A 24,311-nucleotide genomic window follows, 5' to 3' on the forward strand; every position below is an offset into this window, starting at 1 on the left:
CTCTGTCCCCCCCCCCCCCCCCCCCGACATTGTCGCTAAGGTCCCACAAAACCATAGCGTAAATTTACGTAAACATGGGCGTTTGTGGGACAACAGGTACGTACCTGTTTGTTGGGCACCCGCGTATACCTGGCACTCTTCTGATTGGTTAGATTGGTTCCACACTTCGGACTTAGAATTCTTGTGGTAGGATTATAAATAAATGGATTTACAGAACTCATTTTTTCAAGAGGATCACAGGGTGCCCGTTGCTCCCACTCCAATCCTCACCCTCCCTTACATGTTGAATTTACAATTACAGTAGTCAATTTAATACGCCTCTAGGCTTATTCTAATATCATTGGAAGCAGCTGCAACTTGGTGGTTAATCCTGCTAAAATCGGTCATTTTTTATCAAGACTTAGGCCTAAGCCCTGTCCAGATTATCAAATTTTGTTTGACAAAAACATGTGACATGGCTAAATATGGTCATTATGACAATCACTTCGTGACCATATACAGTTAATAGCAAAGATACTTAAAATACAAGATAAGTTCTCCACAGAAAAAAAGTGTTCCACCGAAATGCATGGTGGGAATTCAAACAATGTGGCGCCCCGCCATTTCCGGCCATGTAGAGGTCCCGTAATCATAAAATCTCAGCCCAAACCATGGTGGGACTGAGATGGTATTAACACCCTATGTGAAAGACTTTCCCGGGACCCATAGTGTATTTCGAATCACTGGATCACTCATTCCTCCACATTATAAAATTGAACATTCAGCACACGACATCAAAAGTCTTGTGTACTTCATTAAGTAAATAAAAATCGAAACAAATTTTTTTTTGGTATGACAAGGAAAATAAGTATGATTGTTTGAAAACATTGAGTACATTTTTTCCAACCTGGTTAGGATCAATAAGTCTTTATGATCATATAATACACATTTTGACAGTAATTGTTGTAGTTCCACATTTAAATTAAGGGCCGTTTATTTGAGCATCATTATACGTATCCACTGTATCCATTTTATACCAAAAGATAAAAGCCAGTTTTAATGCAGTACTGTACTGTATAAGATCTCTCTGCTTGAATGTATTTCAATATTCAGTATCATGTACAAAACTATTATGATAAAATAGGCTGCTATCCTGTTATAAATACAAGTGAAAATTATTGATATATATAGGCTTACATTGTACAATGTAGGCCTATACAAGCCATTATGAAATAAATTTCAATCAACAACAGATCTTGTAATGTTATTGTATGCTATTAGATATTAGGGCATAACAGGCAATTGTCAATTGATGCAAACATAGGACAAATTGAGACTGTTACTTTTGTTCATTTCAGTGTTTGGCTTTTCTGAAAATTACGAAAAAGCACTTTTCTTGAGTCGCGGAAACAATTTAGATGGGTTGCTTAATCTTTTCAGATCACTTCTGAGTTGTAGAGTTTGGAGTTAAGATGCCTTAAACCCAGGGCCCTGGGTTTAATTTGTCACAGCTGGACTTTTTCCCATGACTGAAAATGGCTCTACTTCATAAGTCTCATAGAGAGACTATATAAAACATCATTCCATCTTGTAAGTGGCGAGTGTATACTTGCTGTTGGATTTGAAGGTAATAAAAAGATTGTGAAAGAATTATTTATTACAAACAAAATTAAATTACAGATAAACAAAAGTGCAATTAAAGTGTGGCATGTGCATTGGTTTGCTTTTGTAATGCTTTATCACAGCTTTATGTTAAAAAATATACTATATGGCAACTTGAAAGTGTTAGTTTTCTAAACGGGGATTAAGAATGAAAAGTGAATCTGGAATCTAATGTGTTAACTCATAGTTTGCATATTATAAAGCAGAAACAAGAGTTGTAGGCTACAAAGATAAATTAAAGAATTTTGTAATTTCAGGTGAATTTTTATTCAGAAACTGTAGTGAAAAGTGGTATATTTAAAACATGTTTCTGGCTTAGGTAGTTGATAACACAGAAATCGGAATTTAAAATAATGGTTTTAAAGAACATACAATTGTTTTTAATGTATATTAAATATGCATTTAAACCTTTCACATTATGATTAGGCTTGGTAACAACTCTTTGAAATAATAAATAACATTCTTTGATGTTCTTTTTAAAGAAAAATTATTAAGCCTATCTTGGTAAATAAAAAAGCAGAAAAAAGATTACCATAACATGGTATGTTTCTCATTTATTTTTAACTTATTCACAAGACCATCAATCTCAATTTTTTAAATTGAAAACCTAGACAATAAACTTCATTAGAGTATTTGTTTAATCATAAAGCCTTGATTTTGTATTATATTTGTTGATATACAATGTGTCTCTCATATTGCATGTTACCAACAAGCCGAAAATGGCTCTAGTGTCTAAGAGCAGTGTCAGACTCACAAGCCCCCACCCCATCGTCATATGATGCCACAGGGAATTCTGGCTCCAACGTTACACCGGTGATCATTACATTGTTGACGATAATATGACAATGATGATGGTCCTTGCCACTTTTTCAAATGACACTCTTAATACAAACCAAAAGTACTATTTTTGGTACAATTTTTACATACTTTTCCATAACACTTTATGAGGAGCATGTAAAAAAAATGGATCGATCGTTATATATTTTATGACGGAATCTTCAGTTTCAATTTACCAGTTTTTCCACTGTATTAATTGAGATGAGCACTTGAGCGAGATATATTGTTCCTGCTTCTGAAGACCCTGGTTCAAACTCAGCCAGGTCTAAAGCTACGTTCACATTAAGCCTGGATACGGTCCGGAGCCCAGTCAAAAAATCGTGAGTTGCTAAGTTTTTTGAACGCTGCGTTCACATCGCACACGGAACACGGTTCTTCGCGTTAAGTATGTATGCGTTTGATTGGTTTGAACCAACCAAGCTTGTTGCTCATTGGTCCAAGAAAATAAAACGTACGATTTCAGGATACAAATGGCTCTCAGATCCATCAGTACAGATCCGGAGTCCGGATTGAAAATCATACAAATTTGATGTGAACGGTCCCATTCTTTACCACTGAACCCATTTTTCACGATTTTTTCTCCGGACCGGAATCCGGGCTTGATGTGAACGTAGCTTTACTCCTACCAAGAGGAGTGTTGAGATGGGTAATTTATACAATAAAAAAAAAACAATCAATGTTCTACCTTCTGATATCACTCCCTCTGAACTGCAACTTCAGTTTCAGTCTGTACATAAAATGGTCCTTCATTTTTGAATTTTTTTAGCTTGATATAATATGGCGATCCAAAATATGAGCAAGTTGTCGAAGTCTCCACTAAAGTTTCTACAATTTTATATTTTGCCACCTTTCCAGATTTTTCATTTTCTGTTGACCTGTCCAGCAGGTACTCCTTGAAACCAGGCTGCAAATTAAGCAATGCTTGACCCCAACTCTGATTGGCAATGGCATTTATGATTGCTAGCGCTGGACAACGGAGCTCTTGGAAAGGTTGTTGGCATATTGACAAGATGATATCCAGAGGACTAGAATCAATCAGACAAAACCAATTTTCCAACATAGATAACACATCATCATTCTGCTGTTCAACCTGTTAATGTAAAAATTATATACTGATGATGCTATTGAATTATTAGCTAAATACACAGTTCAAGCCAAGGAAAATAACAATGCTCAATAAAAAATCACCTCGTCATATCACCTTATTTTCTAACTACCACCCCCCAACTTAACATTCGCACCCCCATCAGCCCCTACATATCGACTCCTAGATATGTCACTGTGTAGGCTAGTAGGTAAAGAGGAGGCATAGCTGGCTACCTATCACTTACCAAGCCCAGGTAGCACTGAATACCTTAAATTAAATATTTGAATGCTTATACATTAAATATTTACATTTTTTTTTATCCTCTTATTAGCAGATGTACAAACGTGTGGAAGCGGTTTGAGACAGTGAGAATGGTTTGGTTTCCAAACCTCGAGTTCTGGGCTTCAATCCTTTGTTGTGCATTTCGCTTGTGTGCTTGAGCACGTATCTACATTGCTTTAGTCTACCTAGCTGTATCAGTGGGTACCAGCAGATTTTACTAAAAAAAGACATGCTTGAATTTTTTCTTTCATATCAGGAAAGTGTATTTACTTTCTCCAAGAATGTAACAGAGAAAATAATCATGCACCAGTAATATTACCCAATGTTCAACAAACTGCTTCTTAGATAATTAATACTAATGGAGACCATGTCTAAACAGTGGTCTACAAAATCATCAGAATTAGATCAAATCCGAAAAACCTTGAAAAACAAAGGCCAAAACTGCAAGTGGTCTTCACAAAGTTTTTTTAGCAACTGGAACCAAATGCATCTTTTATGTGGTTAAGTTTTTCGGCAACTGGAACCAAATCTAAACATTTCTTTTATAGAACTGAATATATATATTAGCAACTGGAACCAAATGAATCATTAATGTAGTTAAGTGTGTTAAATATTTCTTTTATAGAATTGAATATATTCCATTTAAATTTGATTCTGTGTTCTGTTTCTAAATGAGTGAATCAATAATTTAGTTACAGTAAGTGTTTTAGCAACTGGAACCAAATTTAAACAATTCTTTTATCCAATTGAATATATTCCATTTGAATTTGATTCAGTGTTCAATTTCCCCTTAAGGTAGGTTTTAGTAACATAGTAATAATAATAATAATAATAATAATAATAATAATAATAATAATAATAATAATAATAATAATAAATTAATAACTATAAAGAGTGTAAGAACCTTATTTATTATGGATAATAAATTAATGATAATAATAACAATAATAAAAAATATAATAACTACAAAGAGCAAATGTAAGAACTTTGTTTATTCTGCATGGATAATAATTCAATGATAATAACAACAATAATAATAATAATGTATAAATATTTTCCATGTAAATACTGTTGTTACTTGTGCAACTGATTTAATAAAGATATAATATAAAAGAATGATCAATCTTTATGTATTCCTGTATTCAAATTTTTGTTTTATTTAACACATGATGTAAGGGGGAACTGGAACCAAATTTAAACTTTTCTTTAATAGAATTGAATATATTCCCTTTAAATTTGATTCTGTGTTCTGTTTCTAAATGACTGAATCAATAATTTAGTTACAGTAAGTGTTTTAGCAACTGGAACCAAGTTTAAACAATTCTTTTATACAATTGAATATAATCCATTTGAATTTGATTCAGTGTTCAATACTTTTTTTTATTATTCAATCATCATCATCATCATCATCATCATTATTGTTATTATTGTTATTATTATTACTATTATTATTATTATTATTATTATTATTAATACCTTTTGTGTTATTCTCCCCTTAACATCATTTTTTTAATTGTTCTCTAATTTCTCCATTGTCTAAGTTCACCTTAAGGTAGGTTTTAGTAACATAATAATAATAATAATAATAATAATAAATTAATAACTATAAAGAGTGTAAGAACCTTATTTATTCTGCATGGATAATAAATTAATGATAATAATAACAATAATAAAAATATAATAACTACAAAGAGCAAATGTAAGAACTTTGTTTATTCTGCATGGATAATAATTCAATGATAATAACAACAATAATAATAATAATGTATAAATATTTCCATGTAAATACTGTTGTTACTTTTGCAACTGATTTAATAAAAATATAATATAAAAGAATGATCAATCTTTATGTATTCCTGTATTCAAATTTTTGTTTTATTTAACACATGATGTAAGGGGGAACTGGAACCAAATTTAAACTTTTCTTTAATAGAATTGAATATATTCCCTTTAAATTTGATTCTGTGTTCTGTTTCTAAATGACAGAATCAATAATTTAGTTACAGTAAGTGTTTTAGCAACTGGAACCAAGTTTAAACAATTCTTTTATACAATTGAATATAATCCATTTGAATTTGATTCAGTGTTCAATTTCTTTTTTTATAATTCAATCATCATCATCATCATCATCATCATCATCATCATTATTGTTATTATTGTTATTATTATTACTATTATTATTATTATTATTATTATTATTAATACCTTTTGTGTTATTTTCCCCTTAACATCATTTTTTTAATTGTTCTCTAATTTCTCCATTGTCTAAGTTCACCTTAAGGTAGGTTTTAGTAACATAATAATAATAATAATAATAATAATAATAATAATAATAATAATAATAAATTAATAACAATAAAGAGTGTAATAACCTTATTTATTCTGCATGGATAATAAATTAATGATAATAATAATAACAATAATAAAAATATAATAACTACAAAGAGCAAATGTAAGAACCTTATTTATTCTGCATGGATAATAAATTAATGATAATAATAACAATAATAAAAATATAATAACTACAAAGAGCACATGTAAGAACTTCCTATGAATGATAAATCTTGATGTATTCCTTGTATTCAAATTCTTGTTTTATTTAACGCATGATGTAAGGGGGGAGGGGGAAATTGTCCTTGGGTGGGGGAAAATGTCAGAGGGGGGAAAGTTTCTAGGAGAAAAAATGTCCTGGGGGAACCAGCCTGCTTCTGTATCGTCCAAATCACTAGAACTGAAATGCAGTGGCTTATGGCAGGTCCCAATACAGTTAGAGTTCATCTGATGCAGCCAACAAATACTACGAAAGCTGTTTCAACACTGTATTTTAAACAAAAAACATGGAGGGGGTAAAAGTTGAAGTGTACAGAAGGAAAGGCACCATGAAACCAGAGTAGACGTCAACGTTCCTATGCAGGAAAATAGCGATGTAAGTTACATGACTTAAATTGAAAAATGCACTTGTAGTTAATTGTTTTAAATTGAAAACAATTTATTGTATTTAAGAAATGTTTATTTGTCTTACATGTATGTCCTTTCCAATGAGAAAATTTTTCAAAAAAAATTGCAAAATAAAGAACTGCCAATGTGTACGGGAATTGAATCTTTTTTTTTTGGTCCTAATTTAGATGGTTAAGACATATATTATTACATATAAATTCATACTCATATTTCAATAGGACATACGATTGAGTAATATTTTATAATTGTTCAAACCACTAACTGACCAGAACACTAACACTAAGAACTTCATGTTTTCTCTTCGTGTTTGACATCATTGCAATGTAAAAACAAAATGTCAGAAAAATTTTGCTGACGCATGTAAAATTAAACTTTTAATGTCTACACACCCACACACGCACCCACACCCACACACACACAAGAGTGATTACTAGAGTTCCTTTGCATTACATGAATAGGAACTGAAAAGGGCTTTATAATTTAATGGCAAACATTCAAACCATAGAAACTAAATGATCATGGCATCAATAAGAATACATCAAAGTTCTCCCATATCCAGTCACTGACCCACATAAAGAAAGACTCCTAGTGGATAAATTTTTAAAAACTGAAATTTTATAGTAAAATCAGTGACTAGTTTGGTTCAGTCAATAAAGATTAATCATTTTTGTGTGAATGTTATAGTTAATTATGCCTTTACTGCATCCTTTTTAGAATTAATAATAGTCATATTTGTGTTCAAATATGGCAGCATAATGTCAGATACCCCTTTCAAATTAAAGTACTAAAAACAGCCAAAATGCATTAGCCATAAGCTTCTTTCATTGGATGGATAAAATAATTATGTCAAATGAACATCTATATTAATTTTTAAATACGCATTGATGTCAAAATTACAGTGCATTTGATGTTTAAAACTTGTCTGGTTAATTTTCTTTTTTTCTAAAAAGTGGTCTTGTATTACAGATCATTTTACCACGGTCTCAAATTAGAGGGGCTTCAGAAGGGTAAGATTAGTGTGAAGAGATAGGTGATCAGATGGTACTTTGAATAACTGGTCTTGTAATTAGAGTGGTTCTGAATTGGAAGGTGAACTGTATTATGTTATTATGGTATAGTTACATTATGACAAAGTAATATTAATATATTTTCATCTAAATGATACATTTAGTTGTTATTATTCTAAAGTTGTAATATGAATTTATTTAATATGATTACTTACTGCGATGCTGAAAATATTGACAAGACAAATTAGAGCCCGTTTCTTCACTTCGATTGGTGGATGTTTGATCATGTGACCCAGTTGCTTCATGACATCTCTCATGCACTCACCTTATTATAGAATAATTATTAAAAAATCAAAAAAATTTCAATACGTTATCTACAGTATCAAAGCCTATCACGTTTTTTTTTTGCATTCACAGCCATTACCCTGATAGAGAGCCTGGTTAAAGTTTTTAAAAGGCTTTCTGGTACCATGCTAAAATGAACAAATAAATTAAATTTAAAAAGAAAACTAATGGGTGGGGGTGCAAAATTTAAGTTCAAAGGGGAAGGGGGGGGGAAATCGAAGATTAAGAGGGCCATCTGGAACTACAGTACTTGAGCATAATGCTTTTACTCAGAGAGGCGTGCCTGGATGGTGCAAGCTTTTTCAGGAAGGGGTCCCCACAGTTTTCCCCCTACTATAACATGATAACATGAAAACATGATACTCTCACCTTGCTTATTAAGAGCAAATTTCCCTTCTAACGATGATGCAATGATACCAATTGTGTCAACAACAACACCTCGCACGACAGCATCTTCAGTTCCAAGTAAATCAAATGTAGTCTTTAGGAAAGTACGGTGTTTTTCACAAATTTCCTTTGGATCATGACATGCCAGACTCCCAAAAAACTTGATCAATGCTGAATAAAAATTGCATTAAACAAATATGTAAATATACAAAAGCATACATTTGGATAAATAATAATACTAGTAATAATTATGAAGGTAACTACCATGTGATCTACACAGTAGGCTACTATTACATTTATGAGTATTTTAAGATAGGTGGCCATTGGATTGAAGCTCACATCTGGGTAATCCAGCTAGTCTGAACGCTTGGCAAAGTTAAGCCGGGCTTAACCTTGAGCCATGCAGTAACGTAAGACTGGGTTATATCTTCAAGTCTGAACGTAGCCACAGGTTCCTATTTTTATAGGAACCAAAAAGAAGCTTTCCCCAAGCTTAAAGACAGTTTGCCATAATTCCCATAAAGATAATAGTGTAGATCAAGAGTTCAAGAGTTTGTTAAAACAAAAAAACAACAAAAAAAAAACACCTGGCATTAACAGATTAACTAGAGGATTAGATTCACTTGACTCAATCATCTCCTCCATTTTACCAACAATTCCATGTTTTTCAAGGTAGCTTAGACCATTCTTAGTAACTGCCAACGAACTTATCATCTCAATGCTGTTCATTTGCACAAGTATATCATCTTTTGTGACCTCTGACATGAGCATGTGGAGAATATCAGAAAGGTTGCCATTATCAAAAGCATCAGGATTAGAGACAGCAATGCTTGTGACTACCTGAAATTTTTTAAAGAATTAATTTAATTTAATATTACCAGACTATAAATGTGATGTACTGTTAGCCTAAAAATATGTATAAAATTTAAAATTGAAATTAGAATGTTGAGTAGCTGATTTTAAAGAAGTATTAGGTAAGTTATTGACTTACCATAAACAGATTGAAAAAACAAATTTAAATTGTTTTCCCTGAGTTACAGATATTTTACTACAAAAAAAACATAACCAGCCAATTTAAGGGTCAATGCAAACAAATACAAAAAATAATGTACTATATTACTGTCCGTTAACTAACAAGGATAATATTTTTCTCGTTCACAATTTTAATTGTATGTTACAGTTACATGGAATTGGATTTTTCATTTTTTAGCTCTTATACTACATCATCAACGGAAATAGAAACAACAGACACAAAGGAACCAAGATGTACAGTTTAGGTGGTAACGTTTTTCATATATTTTGTGCAATTTGTAGTGTTTTAAGAGTGAGTAGGAGAACCAGCAGATATTGTATTTTTTTAGGTTTGGTTAAATCTCTAGTGTTGATTAGAATGTTATGTCTACCTGAAACAGAATCATTGTGTGGAAATAATAAATTCATGAAACAGAATCATTGTGTGTAAATAATGAATGCAGAACCAAAATGGTCTGTGGCTCTGAATACTATATTTAAGATTAATGGGCATATAGATCATGATGATGAGGAGGAGGATGATGACATTAATGATGATGATTGAGATGATGGTGATTGGAATGATTAAGATATTGATGATGATTGGAATGACGAAGATATTGATGATGATTGGAGATGAAGATGATGATGTATGATGATGATGCATGATAAAAGTGGCCCTAAGACTTTTGTAACAGTAGTGACCTGATATTACCTGTAATACAGGTAATATTAAACATAAATAAATTTAAATATTTGCTCACATCATATACTCTGTAACGTACAACATCAGTCTTCTTCATATTTTCCTTAAATTCTTCCAGCAGTGGATTTGCAAACATAACTCCTATTCCTACAGGATAATTTCCAACTGCACTTAATATACTGCTGGCAACCTTAGCAACTGCGAGACTTTCTACTCCTAGACACCGGATGACTGCTTGAAGAAGACCTATGTCACAGATTAGGTTATCTATAGCATCCCCACAGTTTACATATCTTTTAATCTTATGGAAAAAGACAGAAATCAAAATTATCATACACATATATTTAAAAATATGTAGATTATCCACCAAGTATGAACCACATCCATTGTTGTACATAAACATAGGTTTATATAATTTTTTTTTTTAATAGTTAGCTAACACTTTCTGTCAATTTCACTCAATACTTCTATCAGTTCTTCAAATTAAACTTGCCTAAGTTGACTTTACCTAACTCGAATAATTTCAAAGTCGATCCTATTTTACATGCCAAGTTGTTGTGTTTTCCATTAATTAACAATCTGTTAGTCAAATTTTATTTAAGTCAAACAATTTTTCAATGCCATTTTGGATTTGAATTAGGCGAGTTCAACTGTATAAGAAATAATCACATTGGTATTTTTCAGTGCATCTTTTTCTCAAGATAGCAAGTACGTGAATACTAATGTTTATAACTCGGATACTAATGAATTAATTTTTCCATATTTGGAAGGTAATGAATTAAATTTTTCTATATTAGGAAGGTAATGAATTAAATTTTTCCATATTTGGGAATTTATGAATTAAATTTTTCCATATTTGGAAGGTAATGAATTAAATTTTTCTATATTAGGAAGGTAATTAATTAAATTTTTCCATATTTGGAAAGTTATGAATTAAATTTTTCCATATTTGGAAGGTACTGAATTAAATTTTTCAATATTAGGAAGGTAATGAATTAAATTTTTCCATATTTGGGAAGTTATGAATTAAATTTTTCCATATTTGGAAGGTAATGAATTAAAATTTTCAATATTTGGAAGGTAATGAATTAAATTTTTTCATATTTGGAAGGTAAATGATTTAAATTTCTCCATATTTGGCCAGAATGTCTGACTTGAGTTTATTAGCAGATTATTTTTTCTTTAGATGTACACCTTCTTGAACTAAACTTTCAATACAATGAATAATTTAACCATATTTTTTTGTTTTTATAATATATGATAAGTAAACAACTAAAGAAACCTATTTAAAGAACCATATGAAGTTAACAATTTTATTTTGGAATAAAAAATCATATGTTGTTTTGAGGATAAAATGTAGATTTTTAATTCAATATGGTAAGCTATAACTTCACTTTTTTGATCCTCAATTACTGTAAACATAACAAATTTCAATTTGAAAAAGGAAAATTTAATTTATTCCTAAGTTATACTGTAAACATTGACCGATTCTGCACCACATTTGATATTAAGCAAGCCATACTTTAATTTAACATCAATAGAATTGGTCCATTAGTTTAAAAAACCCTTTATTTAATAATTGCATTACTTGTTTTGTATTTATTGTATATAATTATTGTAAATAATTGTTGATGTTTGCCCTTGATGGCACTAGTAGCTAATAAAATTGAATTGAACTGAATTTTAATTTATTATAATTTATTTTAACTTACTTTTGTTTCTTAATTATACAAATACACTAGAAACAATCACCTGAGTTAAGCACAGTATCATAATATCATCATCTTGATGACATAAGCCTGATAATATTTCATCTCGGAACTGTGAGTATATGACATCGGGTTCAAGACATTCCAATAACCGATCTAAAATGGCTTTGGAAATTTTCAATTCATTGCTGAAAATAAAATTTGAATTATAAAAATAAAACAGAGATACAGTAGTTTTAAAGTAAGCAATGGTCATTGATAGATATAAACATAGTTTTCTGTATATTATTTTTGTTACAATTACTGTATGTACCAGGGCTTCCTTGGAAAGCAGTGTTAGTCTCTGAATGGTTACACCCTGGTAAAGAAAGCTTAAATAAATAAATAAATAAATAAATAAATATTGATATGTCCCATTATAATTTTTTTATAAAATTCTAATTCAGATTGAACATTGAGGCCTTAGTAGACTAATCTGAATAAAAATTATGTAATGCTATCTGAAAAGGATCTTGGCATATTTTTTTTTATAGTGAATTGACCTTTTTTAAGGAACACATAAATAAGTCAGTTTCCAAGGCAAATAAAATGGTTGGTCTTGTAACACAAAATTTCATTTTTAATTCATCATCCCGTTTGTTTGGTGAGATCTGTTACTGCTTCTAGCTCCACCAATCTTCCATCTTGTCTGATGCAGTATATCCATCTCTTTCTTGGTTTGCTTCCATTTTCAACTCTTTCTGCTGCCCATCTTATCATATCAACCTCTTCCCATCTCGTACCATCTCAGTCTGCACTCTTGGATTTTATCTCCACAATGTACAGTATCACGTTTGTCTTCTTCAGAATCTCCTCATTTTTCATTCGGTCTTTCAGTGTATTTAAACTCCATGGATCGCTCTTGCCTCATCTCAGCAACCTCCAGCTTCTTCGTCTGTACAGTAGTTCCTTGATGGCCCATGTCTCAGCCCTGTACAGTACCACTGGTCTGGCCATTGTTTTGTATACTTGGCTCTTTAGCTTTGTTGGCATTCTCTTATTGCAGACAGTAGTCTGTTGCCTTATGTAGAAAAAGCAAAATTTTGGGTAGATTCTTGGCAATTATATTAAAACAACTCAAAAAACACTACTGATTAAGAAAAAAGGGGGTGCCAGTTTTTTCATTCACTCCTTGGGCCTCCATTTTGAAATTCAAAATGACCGACTTTTTTAATCGATTTATTGGTATTAAAGAGTGTTTTAAACATTTTATTGGCATTGGGTAGGTGTTTGGATACCAAACAACTCCTTTGTCATTGGCGGGATTAGTTGACAAATATATATGTATATATATATATATATTTATATGTATATATAAAAATCAAAGAAAGTTATATCATGTTTACGATTAATTGTATTATTGTTATTATTATTAAGCCTATTATTATTATTATTTATGAATTAGATTAGCTTTCCCTATGTAAAGTTATTTTTTTATTATCATTATTGCTGCGAAGCAGCCAATTCATATTCTTGACAGCAATTTGACCTCTGAAAGGTCATTGTTTGTCAAAAAACGAGTGCCTAGGACGACTGAAAAATGGAGTTTCCTTCTTTTGTTCTGCCGGGTAAAATCAATTACTTTAGGCGACGTTTGTAGACTAACCTACTCGTACCAACGTCTGCATGTCGCGCTAGCCTTATCCTACTCAGGGTTGCCATTTGGCCTTTTTGACGGCCAGATTCCTCAAATCTGGCCGTATAAAAATTTGCCTGGCCATAACGTTTGAAAAGTCACGGCCAAACTATATTCGGCCGAATTTGGCCGAATTTTTGAATTTACATTTTTTTTTTCAATACAGGCCTAATATAACAGACTTGTTTTGGATGTGTTGTTTTTGTTAGCTTAAATTCTATATTTGATTCTAATCACAGTGGCGGATCTAGAGGGTTCAGGGGGTGGGGGTTCGTTCCCCCCCCCCTCTGTGAAGAAACGTAAGAAAACACTATGGGTCCTGGCTTACAAAATTCATGCTAACTAGACGCGGATCCAGACCTTCGCCCACTTCGCCCAAGCGAAGGTCAGGGTGAGAATTCAAAATAAAATTTTTCCCAACAATCATACTTACTTTCCTTGACACTTATTTCGAACATTACCATTAGAAAAATGTTTAAAAATCCACACTATCCTATACCTTACACTTTTAAACTGATTGTACTGTAGGCCCTACCAGAGAGAGAGGTACGGTACATTCCCAATACATTATGGTTCTTCCACTTCTATAGCACATGATACAGTGCATAGCAAACGTTATGTAACCACTAATAATACTCAGGTCCAGTGGCGTAGGTATGGGCAGTGCACAGCACTGGGGCTCGGGGCTATTGGGGGCTCATTCAATAGGTATAATGATCTAAAAATTTAACTTTAAAAAAATCCTATTCAAACTTTAAAAGGACCCTTCAATAATATTAGGTTTTAGAGGCTATAGTTATTGATTATATTCATTACAATTTACCTATTAGGCCTACCTATTTACCAAACGCTGCAAATAAAAAAACAACAACAATACAAGCCCTTACGTATACAATGGACTAATATACTTTTTGAAATCACATTTCTAAAGCAATACAATATCGTCACGCACATTTGTATTTGTGGTATTTTAAAGTTGGTTCAACTATTATTGTGTACGTTTTTAAGCACTTCAGATCATCATAACTTCATAAATACATTTTAGATTCACTTCACTGCAAGTAGGTTGATGAATGTTGTATTATTGAATGGTAATTGTTATTATCGTGATGGAATAGACAATACCTGGATTTGCGTCAGGAGAATCAATTAGGGGGCCTTTATGTATTTTGCCCAACCTGTGTGAATATGTATTCAATAGGCCTACTCAGTGCGTGATGCACTAATACACTTTTTGAAATCACATTTCTAAAGCAATACAATATCGTCACGCACATTTGTGTTTTTGGTATTTTAAAGTTGCTTCAACTATTATTGTGTACGTTTTCAAACAATTCAGATCATCATAACTTCATGAATACATTTTAGATTCACTTCACTGCAAGTAGGTCGATGACTGTTCTATTATTGAATGGTAACTGGATTTGCGCCAGGAGAATCAATTAGGGGGGCCTATATGTGTAATTTTGCCCAACCTGTACTGTAATGAACTGAATACTCAGTGCGTGTGAAAACACTTGCAAAATATATTTGCAAGTTGTTCTCCAGTGGGACTCGAACCCACATTCTCCAGATCACTAGCCTGGCATCATGCCTTTAGACCACCGAGCTTGCACCTGATGGCCAGGGTTGAATTCGAGCCAAAGTAAGCAGCGAGTACTATTTTTGCACTATTAGTGTTTTCACATGTACTGAGTATTCAGTACATTTTCACGACGGGTTGGACACAATTCCACCTATATGTTCTATTGATGATGTTGTCAATATTATAATATATCATAGATTCATGAAATGCTTAATAGGCCCTAAACGATAACATGACTTGACCATAGTTTGTTCTCAATATTCTTTAATTTTTTTAACAAAATATTTTTTAGATATTTCTGAGCGTTAATGCCATACCGTATCTGTACCCACTAGAGGCTCTGTCTCTATGTCCGATCAGGTGCATTTTTACCAATTTTACCTAGGGCCCGGCAGTTATCTATGCCATAGTTACCAACCGTCCCGCATTTCAAAGTGATTTTGGATGAAACGCATTTTGCAGAAACACATGCGAGGTCATAAATGTGTCACGCATTTAGCACTTGCGTGATAACGAATTATCACAAAATCAGGGGAAAATGTATTTGAAATTAGAAGAAATTGGTTTTATTAAAAATATAATAACGGTATACAGTAGCTTGAGTCATTAGGGAGCTTTCTTTATCTCGTTCAAGAATCAATTCACAGAGAAAATTTCTCTTTTCCGACCAAAACAACCCAGCCAACCACGCACTTGTAGAATCTAGTAGTCGCAAACAGTCTTGGAGTTTATTGTTACAACCAACCGTTTAAAATGTAACGAGAACCCGAACTTCCGCATGGGTTCCGTAATAATACCGCTATACACTCGCGTAGGTCCTATAAGGTGACCCGTGTATAAGACAACCCCCGAGTTTTAGAAGATTTTTGGTTGATATTTGTATGTCTGGCGTATAAGACGACTCCCTGTTTCATGGTCGGAATTCCTAATTTTTTGTGGTCCTGTATACTGCGTCTAGCTGGATAAATGGAGGCAAATGCAAGGGTAATCTTCCAAATAATACCATTTTATGATTTTTTAAATCTTCACCACCAAAATCGTATTTTCCCATATTTAAAATTGCTTTCATTGATACAACATTTAGTTGCTTCATTGCAGTAGTAAGTTCGCGTGTTAAGCATGTTCGCATGTGCATAAGCCGACGCTTTGGATTCGCGTGAATAAATTCGTCTAGTAGAAAACCAGATTTACGGACGATCCGCACATAAGACGAACATTTGCACATAAGACGAACATAAATATATAAATATAAAAATCAAATCTGAATGTCGTGCGTATAAGACGACCCCCTTTTTTCGATCGTAGTTTGCTATTTTAAGCCTCGTTTATACGTGAGTATAGGTCTATACGGTATTTGTTTTAAAACCCTAGGTTACCTGAGCGTTAAAGGATTCCCTATACAGTGGCAGATTCAAGGGGGAAATTTTCCATGGGAGGACCCCTGGACCCCCTTTCATTTTGGGTATTTTTGGAAACGTTTTGAACCCCCCTCTTCCAAATCAGGGATCCGCCCCTGAATCATGTACCTTTGTTTGCACTAAACACTTAATCAAGGCAGTCAACAAACTGCTTAATGTACAAAGTTAATTGCTTGGAGCATCAGTCTACGATCCAAGTTGGTTGGTTCAGGGTGCTGTAACAGAGCTTTTGTAGCATAATGATTAACTGGAATTATCTGTTTCTCAAAAGATGTAGGTGGAAAATTTAAACTACCATGATTTACTGTTTTGTTTGTGAGCTTAATTGTATGGACATTTTATCTCAGGTTTGCAGGAACAGTACCAGTGTGTCAAATGTTTTTAACTGGTTTTGTCATCGGCACCTAACAACTCTTATTTCATTTTTCAGAACAAGGTAAACATTTTTGTGAATTAAAACTGTGACTCCATGGAGCAGTGTATAACATGCACCAGAGTACTGCATGCTACAAGCACTGCTGGTGATGTTCAGACTGTTGTAGTATTCAGTCCCTGCTAACCTTAATAGGGTTTACATGAGACAGTGTCTTAATAACCATTGCATTGTTTTGTTAAGAGGTGTGGAAATGATCCAGTATGATGCCAAAAATAACGTAGTACCTAATCTTGAGTCCCCCTGTTGATGAAGCAATTCTTAACTGGAAGATCAGATCAGATCTGAGAGTTTTTGGTTTGCTGAGGACAAGGTGACATTATGGAAAGTATGTGCAACATCAACTTAGGCAGATATGAACACCATTCAGTTAGTGGTTTCTACTACATTGTCTATTACAGATCTCAAGAAGGAAAGGTCTGTCAAGTAATAGTATCCCAAAATTAAAATCTGTGAAAAAATTAGAAAGAAGTAGATTTCAACTGATTTGTGTAGGGATATATACCAGGATACACCAAAAAAAAGTTAGGTGGGCTAGGGGGTGGGGAAATTTTTTTATGAGGGGTCAAAGTTCATAACCCCGGTCTAAAATACTAAAAAATGCATCTCCCGAACACTCTATAGTATAATAATGGTTGATCTTTGTGTCAAAATGCACATAATTAGATAGCAAATAAGAAAATAATATTTAAATTATCATAATCAATTTACAAAATTAAAAATGTAGGTCAAAGTTCAAAATGTTAAAATGGTATTTTTTAGTCACTAAATTGGCATATATCATTTTAAAATATTACAATGAATAAAATTTCAACTTACTTATGTAGGAATGCATACTAACAAAGTTAGGGTGATAGGAGAGTGGGGAAATAAATTTTTTGATGTTAAAGGTCATTGACCCAACCTAAAACACTAAAATATGTATCTTGGGAACACTCTATGATATATGGTTGATTTTGGTGTCCAAATGCACAGAATAATACAAAAACTAAGAAAATAATATAAAAGGACCCTCATAACTACAACTATAAAGCATAACTATAACTACAGATAAAAACAATTATTAAAGTACTACGACGTTCCGCAAACTATGGGCCTCGGTATATAATATATATACAATATTAATATTTAATTAAAACTATAGTATAGTAATTGCTGACTTCCTGTTAGTCTGCACTCATTTTCAAGCGTAGTACAGTACACTGAGCCACTAGGTGGTAGTGAGACGCAACAATGCAACTGCAGCACTGAACATGTTATTCATCCTGCTAGAAACATGTGCTCTGCATGTGACCGTATCACGGTCGTAGGATGGACTTATATTACTCCAAAACGAGCGACTAAAAAAGGTGGGCTAAAACTACATTCGTTACCCAACCTTTCATGTAACAACGACAAATGATTTGCCATTATGACGACAAATGTTTGGGTTATCTCTTTACAAAAAAGTATCATTAGTGGAGAAGAAGTGCAAATGAAAGGTGTGATGAAAGCGCGACGGTAGATCAGGGGCGGCGCCAGGAATTCCCCGACGAGGGGTCCAAGCTCCAATACAAGGGTTCCACAACCCCCTCCCACCGTCGGAGAAGCCTAGCACCCCCTTCCCCTTCCTTCGTTGGGGAAAAAATTGTGTTGATGGTATATATTCTTTATTTAAAAAGAATAATTTTATATAAAACCATGCAAGTTAAGAGGCCCATGTCGAGGGTACCAACCCCTTGTCGGGACGTGATAACAGCCCCCTGTCTGGGAAGATCTGGCGCTACCACCACAACCCATACGATTGCGATAGTGACGGGGGTCCTTTGCCCCTGGTCCCCCACTAGCACCGCCCCTGCAGTAGATGAACCGCCAGTGACTGAGTGCAAGGGCGTCGGAAGCGGTCAGGCTGGTTCGGTTTTGGCCGGACCAATAATATACAACTCAATGTCGTTTGTAAGAAAAATTCTACTTTCTCTGACGCAATCAAACTTAACCTGCACATTCAAATTTGGAGGGGGCTGGTTGGGACCTCCCTCGAACCTACCACTTCCCAGTGGTGAAACTTGGTTCCGATGGGCCCTTTTTCGAGAGTGCAGTCATTACACAGGTTAAGAATGCTATATCTAGAAAAATAATGACCAAATCACAATTAGTTTTTAAAATAATATGAAACACAGTGTATTGCAAAAAATTATATAAAAATAAATTGTTCAAAATTTCTTATCAATTCCATAATTATATGAAATGAGATGCTTATTCCTCAATGAATAAATAAAGTGCAAGAAACACGAACACATTACATTAATATATAATGCAATATGAATAACAATGACTATAGGTCTATTATATTTATACAAGTTGACTGATGTTGTGAAATACCTAAAAAAAAGATTCTAGATTCAAGAACACTTTATTGTACATTTTAAAATAGAAATTTGTTTTTCCTTTGCAACAGTCTTGGTTAAGAAGGATGAAATTACATTAAAAATTACACGACAGAACAACTTTGCAATGACGAGAAATATGTTAAGATATTAACAATTTAAAATAGTAAAGTAGTAACTAGAAATTGCAAATTGCAAGTGAAGTGCTGCGAAGTACAACTGCATATAAATGTTCTTCGAACAAAATTATTTATGCGAGTCAAGTGAAAGTAATGAATAATAAAAATATAAAAAAATAATATGCAACACGACCCATTGTCCATTTTTCATTTTTGTCAAAAAGTGTCTATAGTGGTGAATTATGGTTTAGGATTTTTTTAATAAAGTTTCAAAAATTTCTATGTATGTGGAAAATGTAGTTGATTACCAAAGGTTACAATTTTTATTTTGAAGACTGCATGGTCTAGGAAGTGTACATTTTTTTATGGGCAAGTTTCCAAGGGCGGGTTTTCTAGGGACGAGTTGACTGCCAAAGAGTGTTGCCAAAGTGCGAGCCAGCGTGTTATTTGATCACAAGTGCGAGACATCACAAGTGGGAGCCAGCGAGCCATGACGTCACAACAATAAATACGAGACGTTACTCGAGTTGTGCGAGGTATCGGCTGACATTTGTGGAGTACAATTCAAAAAACAACTCTAGGTCTAATAATAAATTATTGTGATGTTAAATAGACAATGTTAGATATCAAGGAGCGACGTTGTTTTTCATTGGGACCTTCGTCCCTTCAAGGTTAGGCCTATACCATCCTAGCTAGTCTAGGCCTAGAGTAGGATAAAGGCTAGCGTGACATGCGGACGATGGTACGTGTTGGTGAGTCTACAAACGTCGCCTAAAGTAATTAATTTTACCCGGCTGAATGAAAGAAGGAAACTCCGCTTTTCAGTCGTCTTAGGCCCTTGTTTTTTGACAAACAATGACCTTTCAGAGGTAAAATTACGGTCAAGAATATGAATTGGCTGCTTCGCAGCAAAAATTCAAAATAAAAATTACTGTTTAAATTTACTATGTGTATCTCAGAAACAGACCAGCCATTTTAGTAAAGATTAAAACTATAAAAACCCAACATTTTGCTATAAAATAATGGCAGCATGCTAATTAAATAAAACATGTGTTACAGTATGTATACATAGGATACAGTATGCATATTCCTCCATGAATAAATGAAAATGCAAGAAACAGGAACAAAATTATATTACCGTATATAATGCAATATGAGCGCCTATTATATTTATACAACTTGATGGATATTGAAATACATAGCCTATAAAAAGATGTAGCCTAAATAAATTAACATGTGTTACGAATACACAGGGACACAGGGTACAATATGCTATGCATTATTTAGTAAACCTATTAAATGTCTTGAATTAAGCTAGGTGAATATGTTAGATTTTCAAATAACAGACTGCTAGTATATGTGCAATAAGAATCAGGGGCATCAACTTTGGGTGGAGGGTCAATATTAGAATAAGGTACTGTACATTTCTACAGGGGTTCTACTCAGGCCCTACAACAGTCCCGGTCAGGGTGGTAGGTAGGACAAACGCCAGGGAAAATCAGCAATTTTTATTAGATACTTATTAACTGATAGATAGGCCTACTTATTAATCAATTCAACTGATCGATTTACACTTTTTTGATTAAAAAAATTAATATGAAATGGCCCAGGCCGCCCAATATACATGCATGATGCGTACAACCCGTAGCTGAGCTATGGCCCTGGTTCGAGACGAGTATGTGTCAATTCTTTTAAAGTATTTTTGCAACATACTAGCAAGCCTAGTGTAAAACATCATTTTTAAATATATCATTTCTACTGTTAAAGCAATGTTTAACTACTATTACTTGTACGTACGTTAAATATTTATGAAATCCCATGGTGACAAATATAAATGATAAAGCATGAATGGTTAAATGATATATTTAATAAGTATGAATGATTGATATAATAGAATAGTGCGTGTTTTGAGCTATAGACAAAGACAAAACTAATGAAAAAAAGGCATGTTAATGCAATGATGATTATGTATATTTGGCCAGACCAATAAAAATAGCTTCCAACGCCCCTGAAGTGTGTGTGAAAGTTTTTGGAAGAAGGAGAATGTTACTGTATGACGTGTGGCTGAACGGTGTTCTGTTGAATCATTGTAGAAAAAACAATTAATATTTGTCAGAGGAAAACAAAAGTGTATGGTATTATTTCTTTACTATTACTATTATACTACTTAATTTGGCACTAAGAGAACAGATAATGATGTCAAAGTATTGTATTAATTATATATGGAGGCTTCATGATCAAAACTTCTTGCAAGTTTTTTGGTATTTGGTTTGGTACACCCAGTATCAGGTCTGATGTTACCGACTGGGGAGAATGGAGGGTTGCTGGTGTCAGGTAATCAAGAACCCTACACTGTATATATATCTGTCTCTTATACACATCTAGATGTGTATAAGAGACAGGGGCAGTTCTCGCTATTTCTGCAGTTGCATGACTTACTGGGTGTTTCTTCTTTGGTTTTGTTGATGATTTTTGAATTGTGTGCACTAATGATCGTTCCAATGTTTTTCATGCAACTGTAACTGACTTTAATGTTGTTTTGGTTAAAGAGTTTGTGGTATCTGTGTCCTCTTGGGAAGTGTTTGCTTATTAATTTCAGAAATGTTTCGCCTACGTTGGTTTTCACGTTTTTGCTGTATGGTGGATTAAACCAGATTGTGTTTCTGCTTCGGTTTCTTTTCTTTGGTGTACTGCTTTCTTCGTTTTCTTGAAATTGTATTCTTTCTGCATATCCGCTTTGTGCTAGCGCTTCTTTGTATATGGGTGCAGTTTTTTGGAAAGCTTCCTGATTGGTTGATAGTTGCGATATTCGTTTTGCTATGGTTTCTGGGATGCATTTAATGATCGGGGGTGGGTGGTTGGACTGAGCATTTATGTATAAGGGTTGGTTGCCGGGTTTTCTGTATGGCTGGTATGTTTCCGTTTCCAGGTTGAGGTTCACGTCTAGGTAATTTACGGATTTCAGGTTAGTTTGTACGGTTATTTTTAGGCCGTGTGCTTGAAATATTTTAACGAGTTTCTTTCTTGTTAGGTCTGCTTTTCTGGCAGTTTGATTTCTTAGGACGGCTAAGCCGTCGTCTCTGTATAGGCTGATGCTAGTGGCATTTAAGTTAATTTCAAGTTCCTGTAGTAAGTATAGTCCTACTATTTCACAGATTTCTGCTCCATCAAATCCGCCCATAGTGACGTCAAATGCGTTTCGTGTTTCCCTCTTTACCCATGCTCTTTCTTTGTTGTCATAGAGTAGGGATTTTCTTGCATGCATTATGGTCCTGTATTCTATTTCTGGAATAAATGTGTATTGTATGGCCCATGCTAGTACTTTGGTGAGGAGCTCTTCTGATATTGATGGGTAAAAGTCTACGATATCGAAGACGATGAAAGTTAGATGTTGTTTTTCTTGCAGGTTGTTAAACCAATCTAATACGGCGGATGTGTTTCTCCATTGCTTTACGTGTATTTTTTGCCTTATATCGTTATTTATTCGGTCTAGCACATGCTTGCTTACTTTTCCTATTTCACTTTTTGTTGGATTGATAAGTCTGCATTTTGGGTTGGTTTCAAAGTTTTCTTTGTGGTCTTTATCTTTATCCTGTCTTTTATTTTCAATTCTTTGGTGATTATGTCGAATTCTGTGTTGATTTCATTGATTGTGCTGGTATGGGCAGTCTTATAATTCTGAGTTATGTTTTGGGTCAGCAATTTTTCGTAGTTTTCTTGGTTCATCTTGTAGAAGTTTCTTGTTTTGTCTGCCGGTATAATTAGCTCATTCGAGGAGTTGATCTGTTTGATGTCTTCCGATAGTTTGGACTGGAATTGGTTTTTTGTTTTCCGGAATTATATGCTGGTTGTCATATCTATTATTTCTTTTTCGAATTGCATCATATCTTCTATTTGTGGTGGTGTCTTTTTAGACTTGAAGCCAAATTTTCCGTAGTTTTCGTCAGTTTTGTCTATGGTGTTTTCGTCTTTTTCTGTCTTTTTGTCGAAAAAGAAAGCTTTCCATCTCATTCGTTTGATGACGCTTTCTACCTTTTCTAGAAGTATCTTTAGATATTCATTGGGTGCCGGTAACGGGATGTTCTTGTCGGAATAGTTCAGGTTGAATGGTTCCATGGCGTAGGGTACGGCTAATATTGAATAAAGTGCTCAACTAATAAACAAGGAGCGTATCATAAATTAAATTACGGTGTATCAGTATTAGCAGATATAGTTCTCAATACATAAGCTGTAGAGCGTTGTATAGTATAATGTATTCCGCAATGTTTTCTTCTGGCTTGGTTGTTACTCTGAGTTTCGCGCCCTATGGCGGTCATCAGACAACTGGCAGCCTTAGGTTGTTGCTTGATGTTATACCCATTTGTCACCTGTTTCTATCCCTTTCATATTTAGATTTGTTGTGACGGCACTTAGTGATGAGCTCGTTTCTTTTGTTAATTGTGTTGGGTTCTTTGTTGCATAGGATGGCTAGTTTTTCTTCAATGCATAGGTTACATTGCCCTGAATTGCGCATGTGTGTGTGATTTTTTTAGGATCTCCCACTTTATTGCATATTCATGACCTTTTCTTTTTAGTTGCCATATGTGTTTTGAGAGTTCTGTTTCTTTTTCGTATTGATCGTGTCTAAACGATTTCGTGTGGTTGTTATACCTTTGCTTGAAAGGTCCTCCTGACAGACCTATGTATGTTTTTGTGTTTTCTTGTGTTGTTATAGTGGCTCTATATACTAGGGCACTGGTTAGGCA

The 24,311-nt window shown here is 33.7% G+C and overlaps 1 protein-coding gene across 2 annotated transcripts in view; it reads right to left on the reverse strand.

Moving 5' to 3' along the window:
• Nucleotides 1-1,879: 1,879 nt before the first annotated feature.
• Nucleotides 1,880-24,311, reverse strand: part of LOC117120963 (26S proteasome non-ATPase regulatory subunit 5-like) — a 31,190-nt gene continuing 8,758 nt past the window's right edge. The window contains exons 2-7 of one of the 2 annotated variants that reach the window (XM_033266063.1): nucleotides 12,014-12,158; nucleotides 10,320-10,562; nucleotides 9,195-9,384; nucleotides 8,527-8,715; nucleotides 8,028-8,137; nucleotides 1,880-3,568 (exon numbers count right to left, since the gene is read on the reverse strand). In XM_033266063.1, the coding sequence (XP_033121954.1) occupies nucleotides 3,173-3,568; nucleotides 8,028-8,137; nucleotides 8,527-8,715; nucleotides 9,195-9,384; nucleotides 10,320-10,562; nucleotides 12,014-12,158 (1,273 nt within the window). In that variant the 3' untranslated portion in view covers nucleotides 1,880-3,172. Of the gene's footprint in view, nucleotides 3,569-8,027; nucleotides 8,138-8,526; nucleotides 8,716-9,131; nucleotides 9,385-10,319; nucleotides 10,563-12,013; nucleotides 12,159-24,311 lie in introns of both variants that reach the window. The other variant, XM_033266062.1, reaches the window with a different exon arrangement.

The sequence above is a fragment of the Anneissia japonica genome, unplaced genomic scaffold (genome assembly GCF_011630105.1).
Source record: "Anneissia japonica isolate Jap-2015-1 unplaced genomic scaffold, ASM1163010v1 scaffold1239_len605302_cov174, whole genome shotgun sequence".
In the NCBI taxonomy this organism is placed as follows: Eukaryota; Metazoa; Echinodermata; class Crinoidea; order Comatulida; family Comatulidae; genus Anneissia; species Anneissia japonica.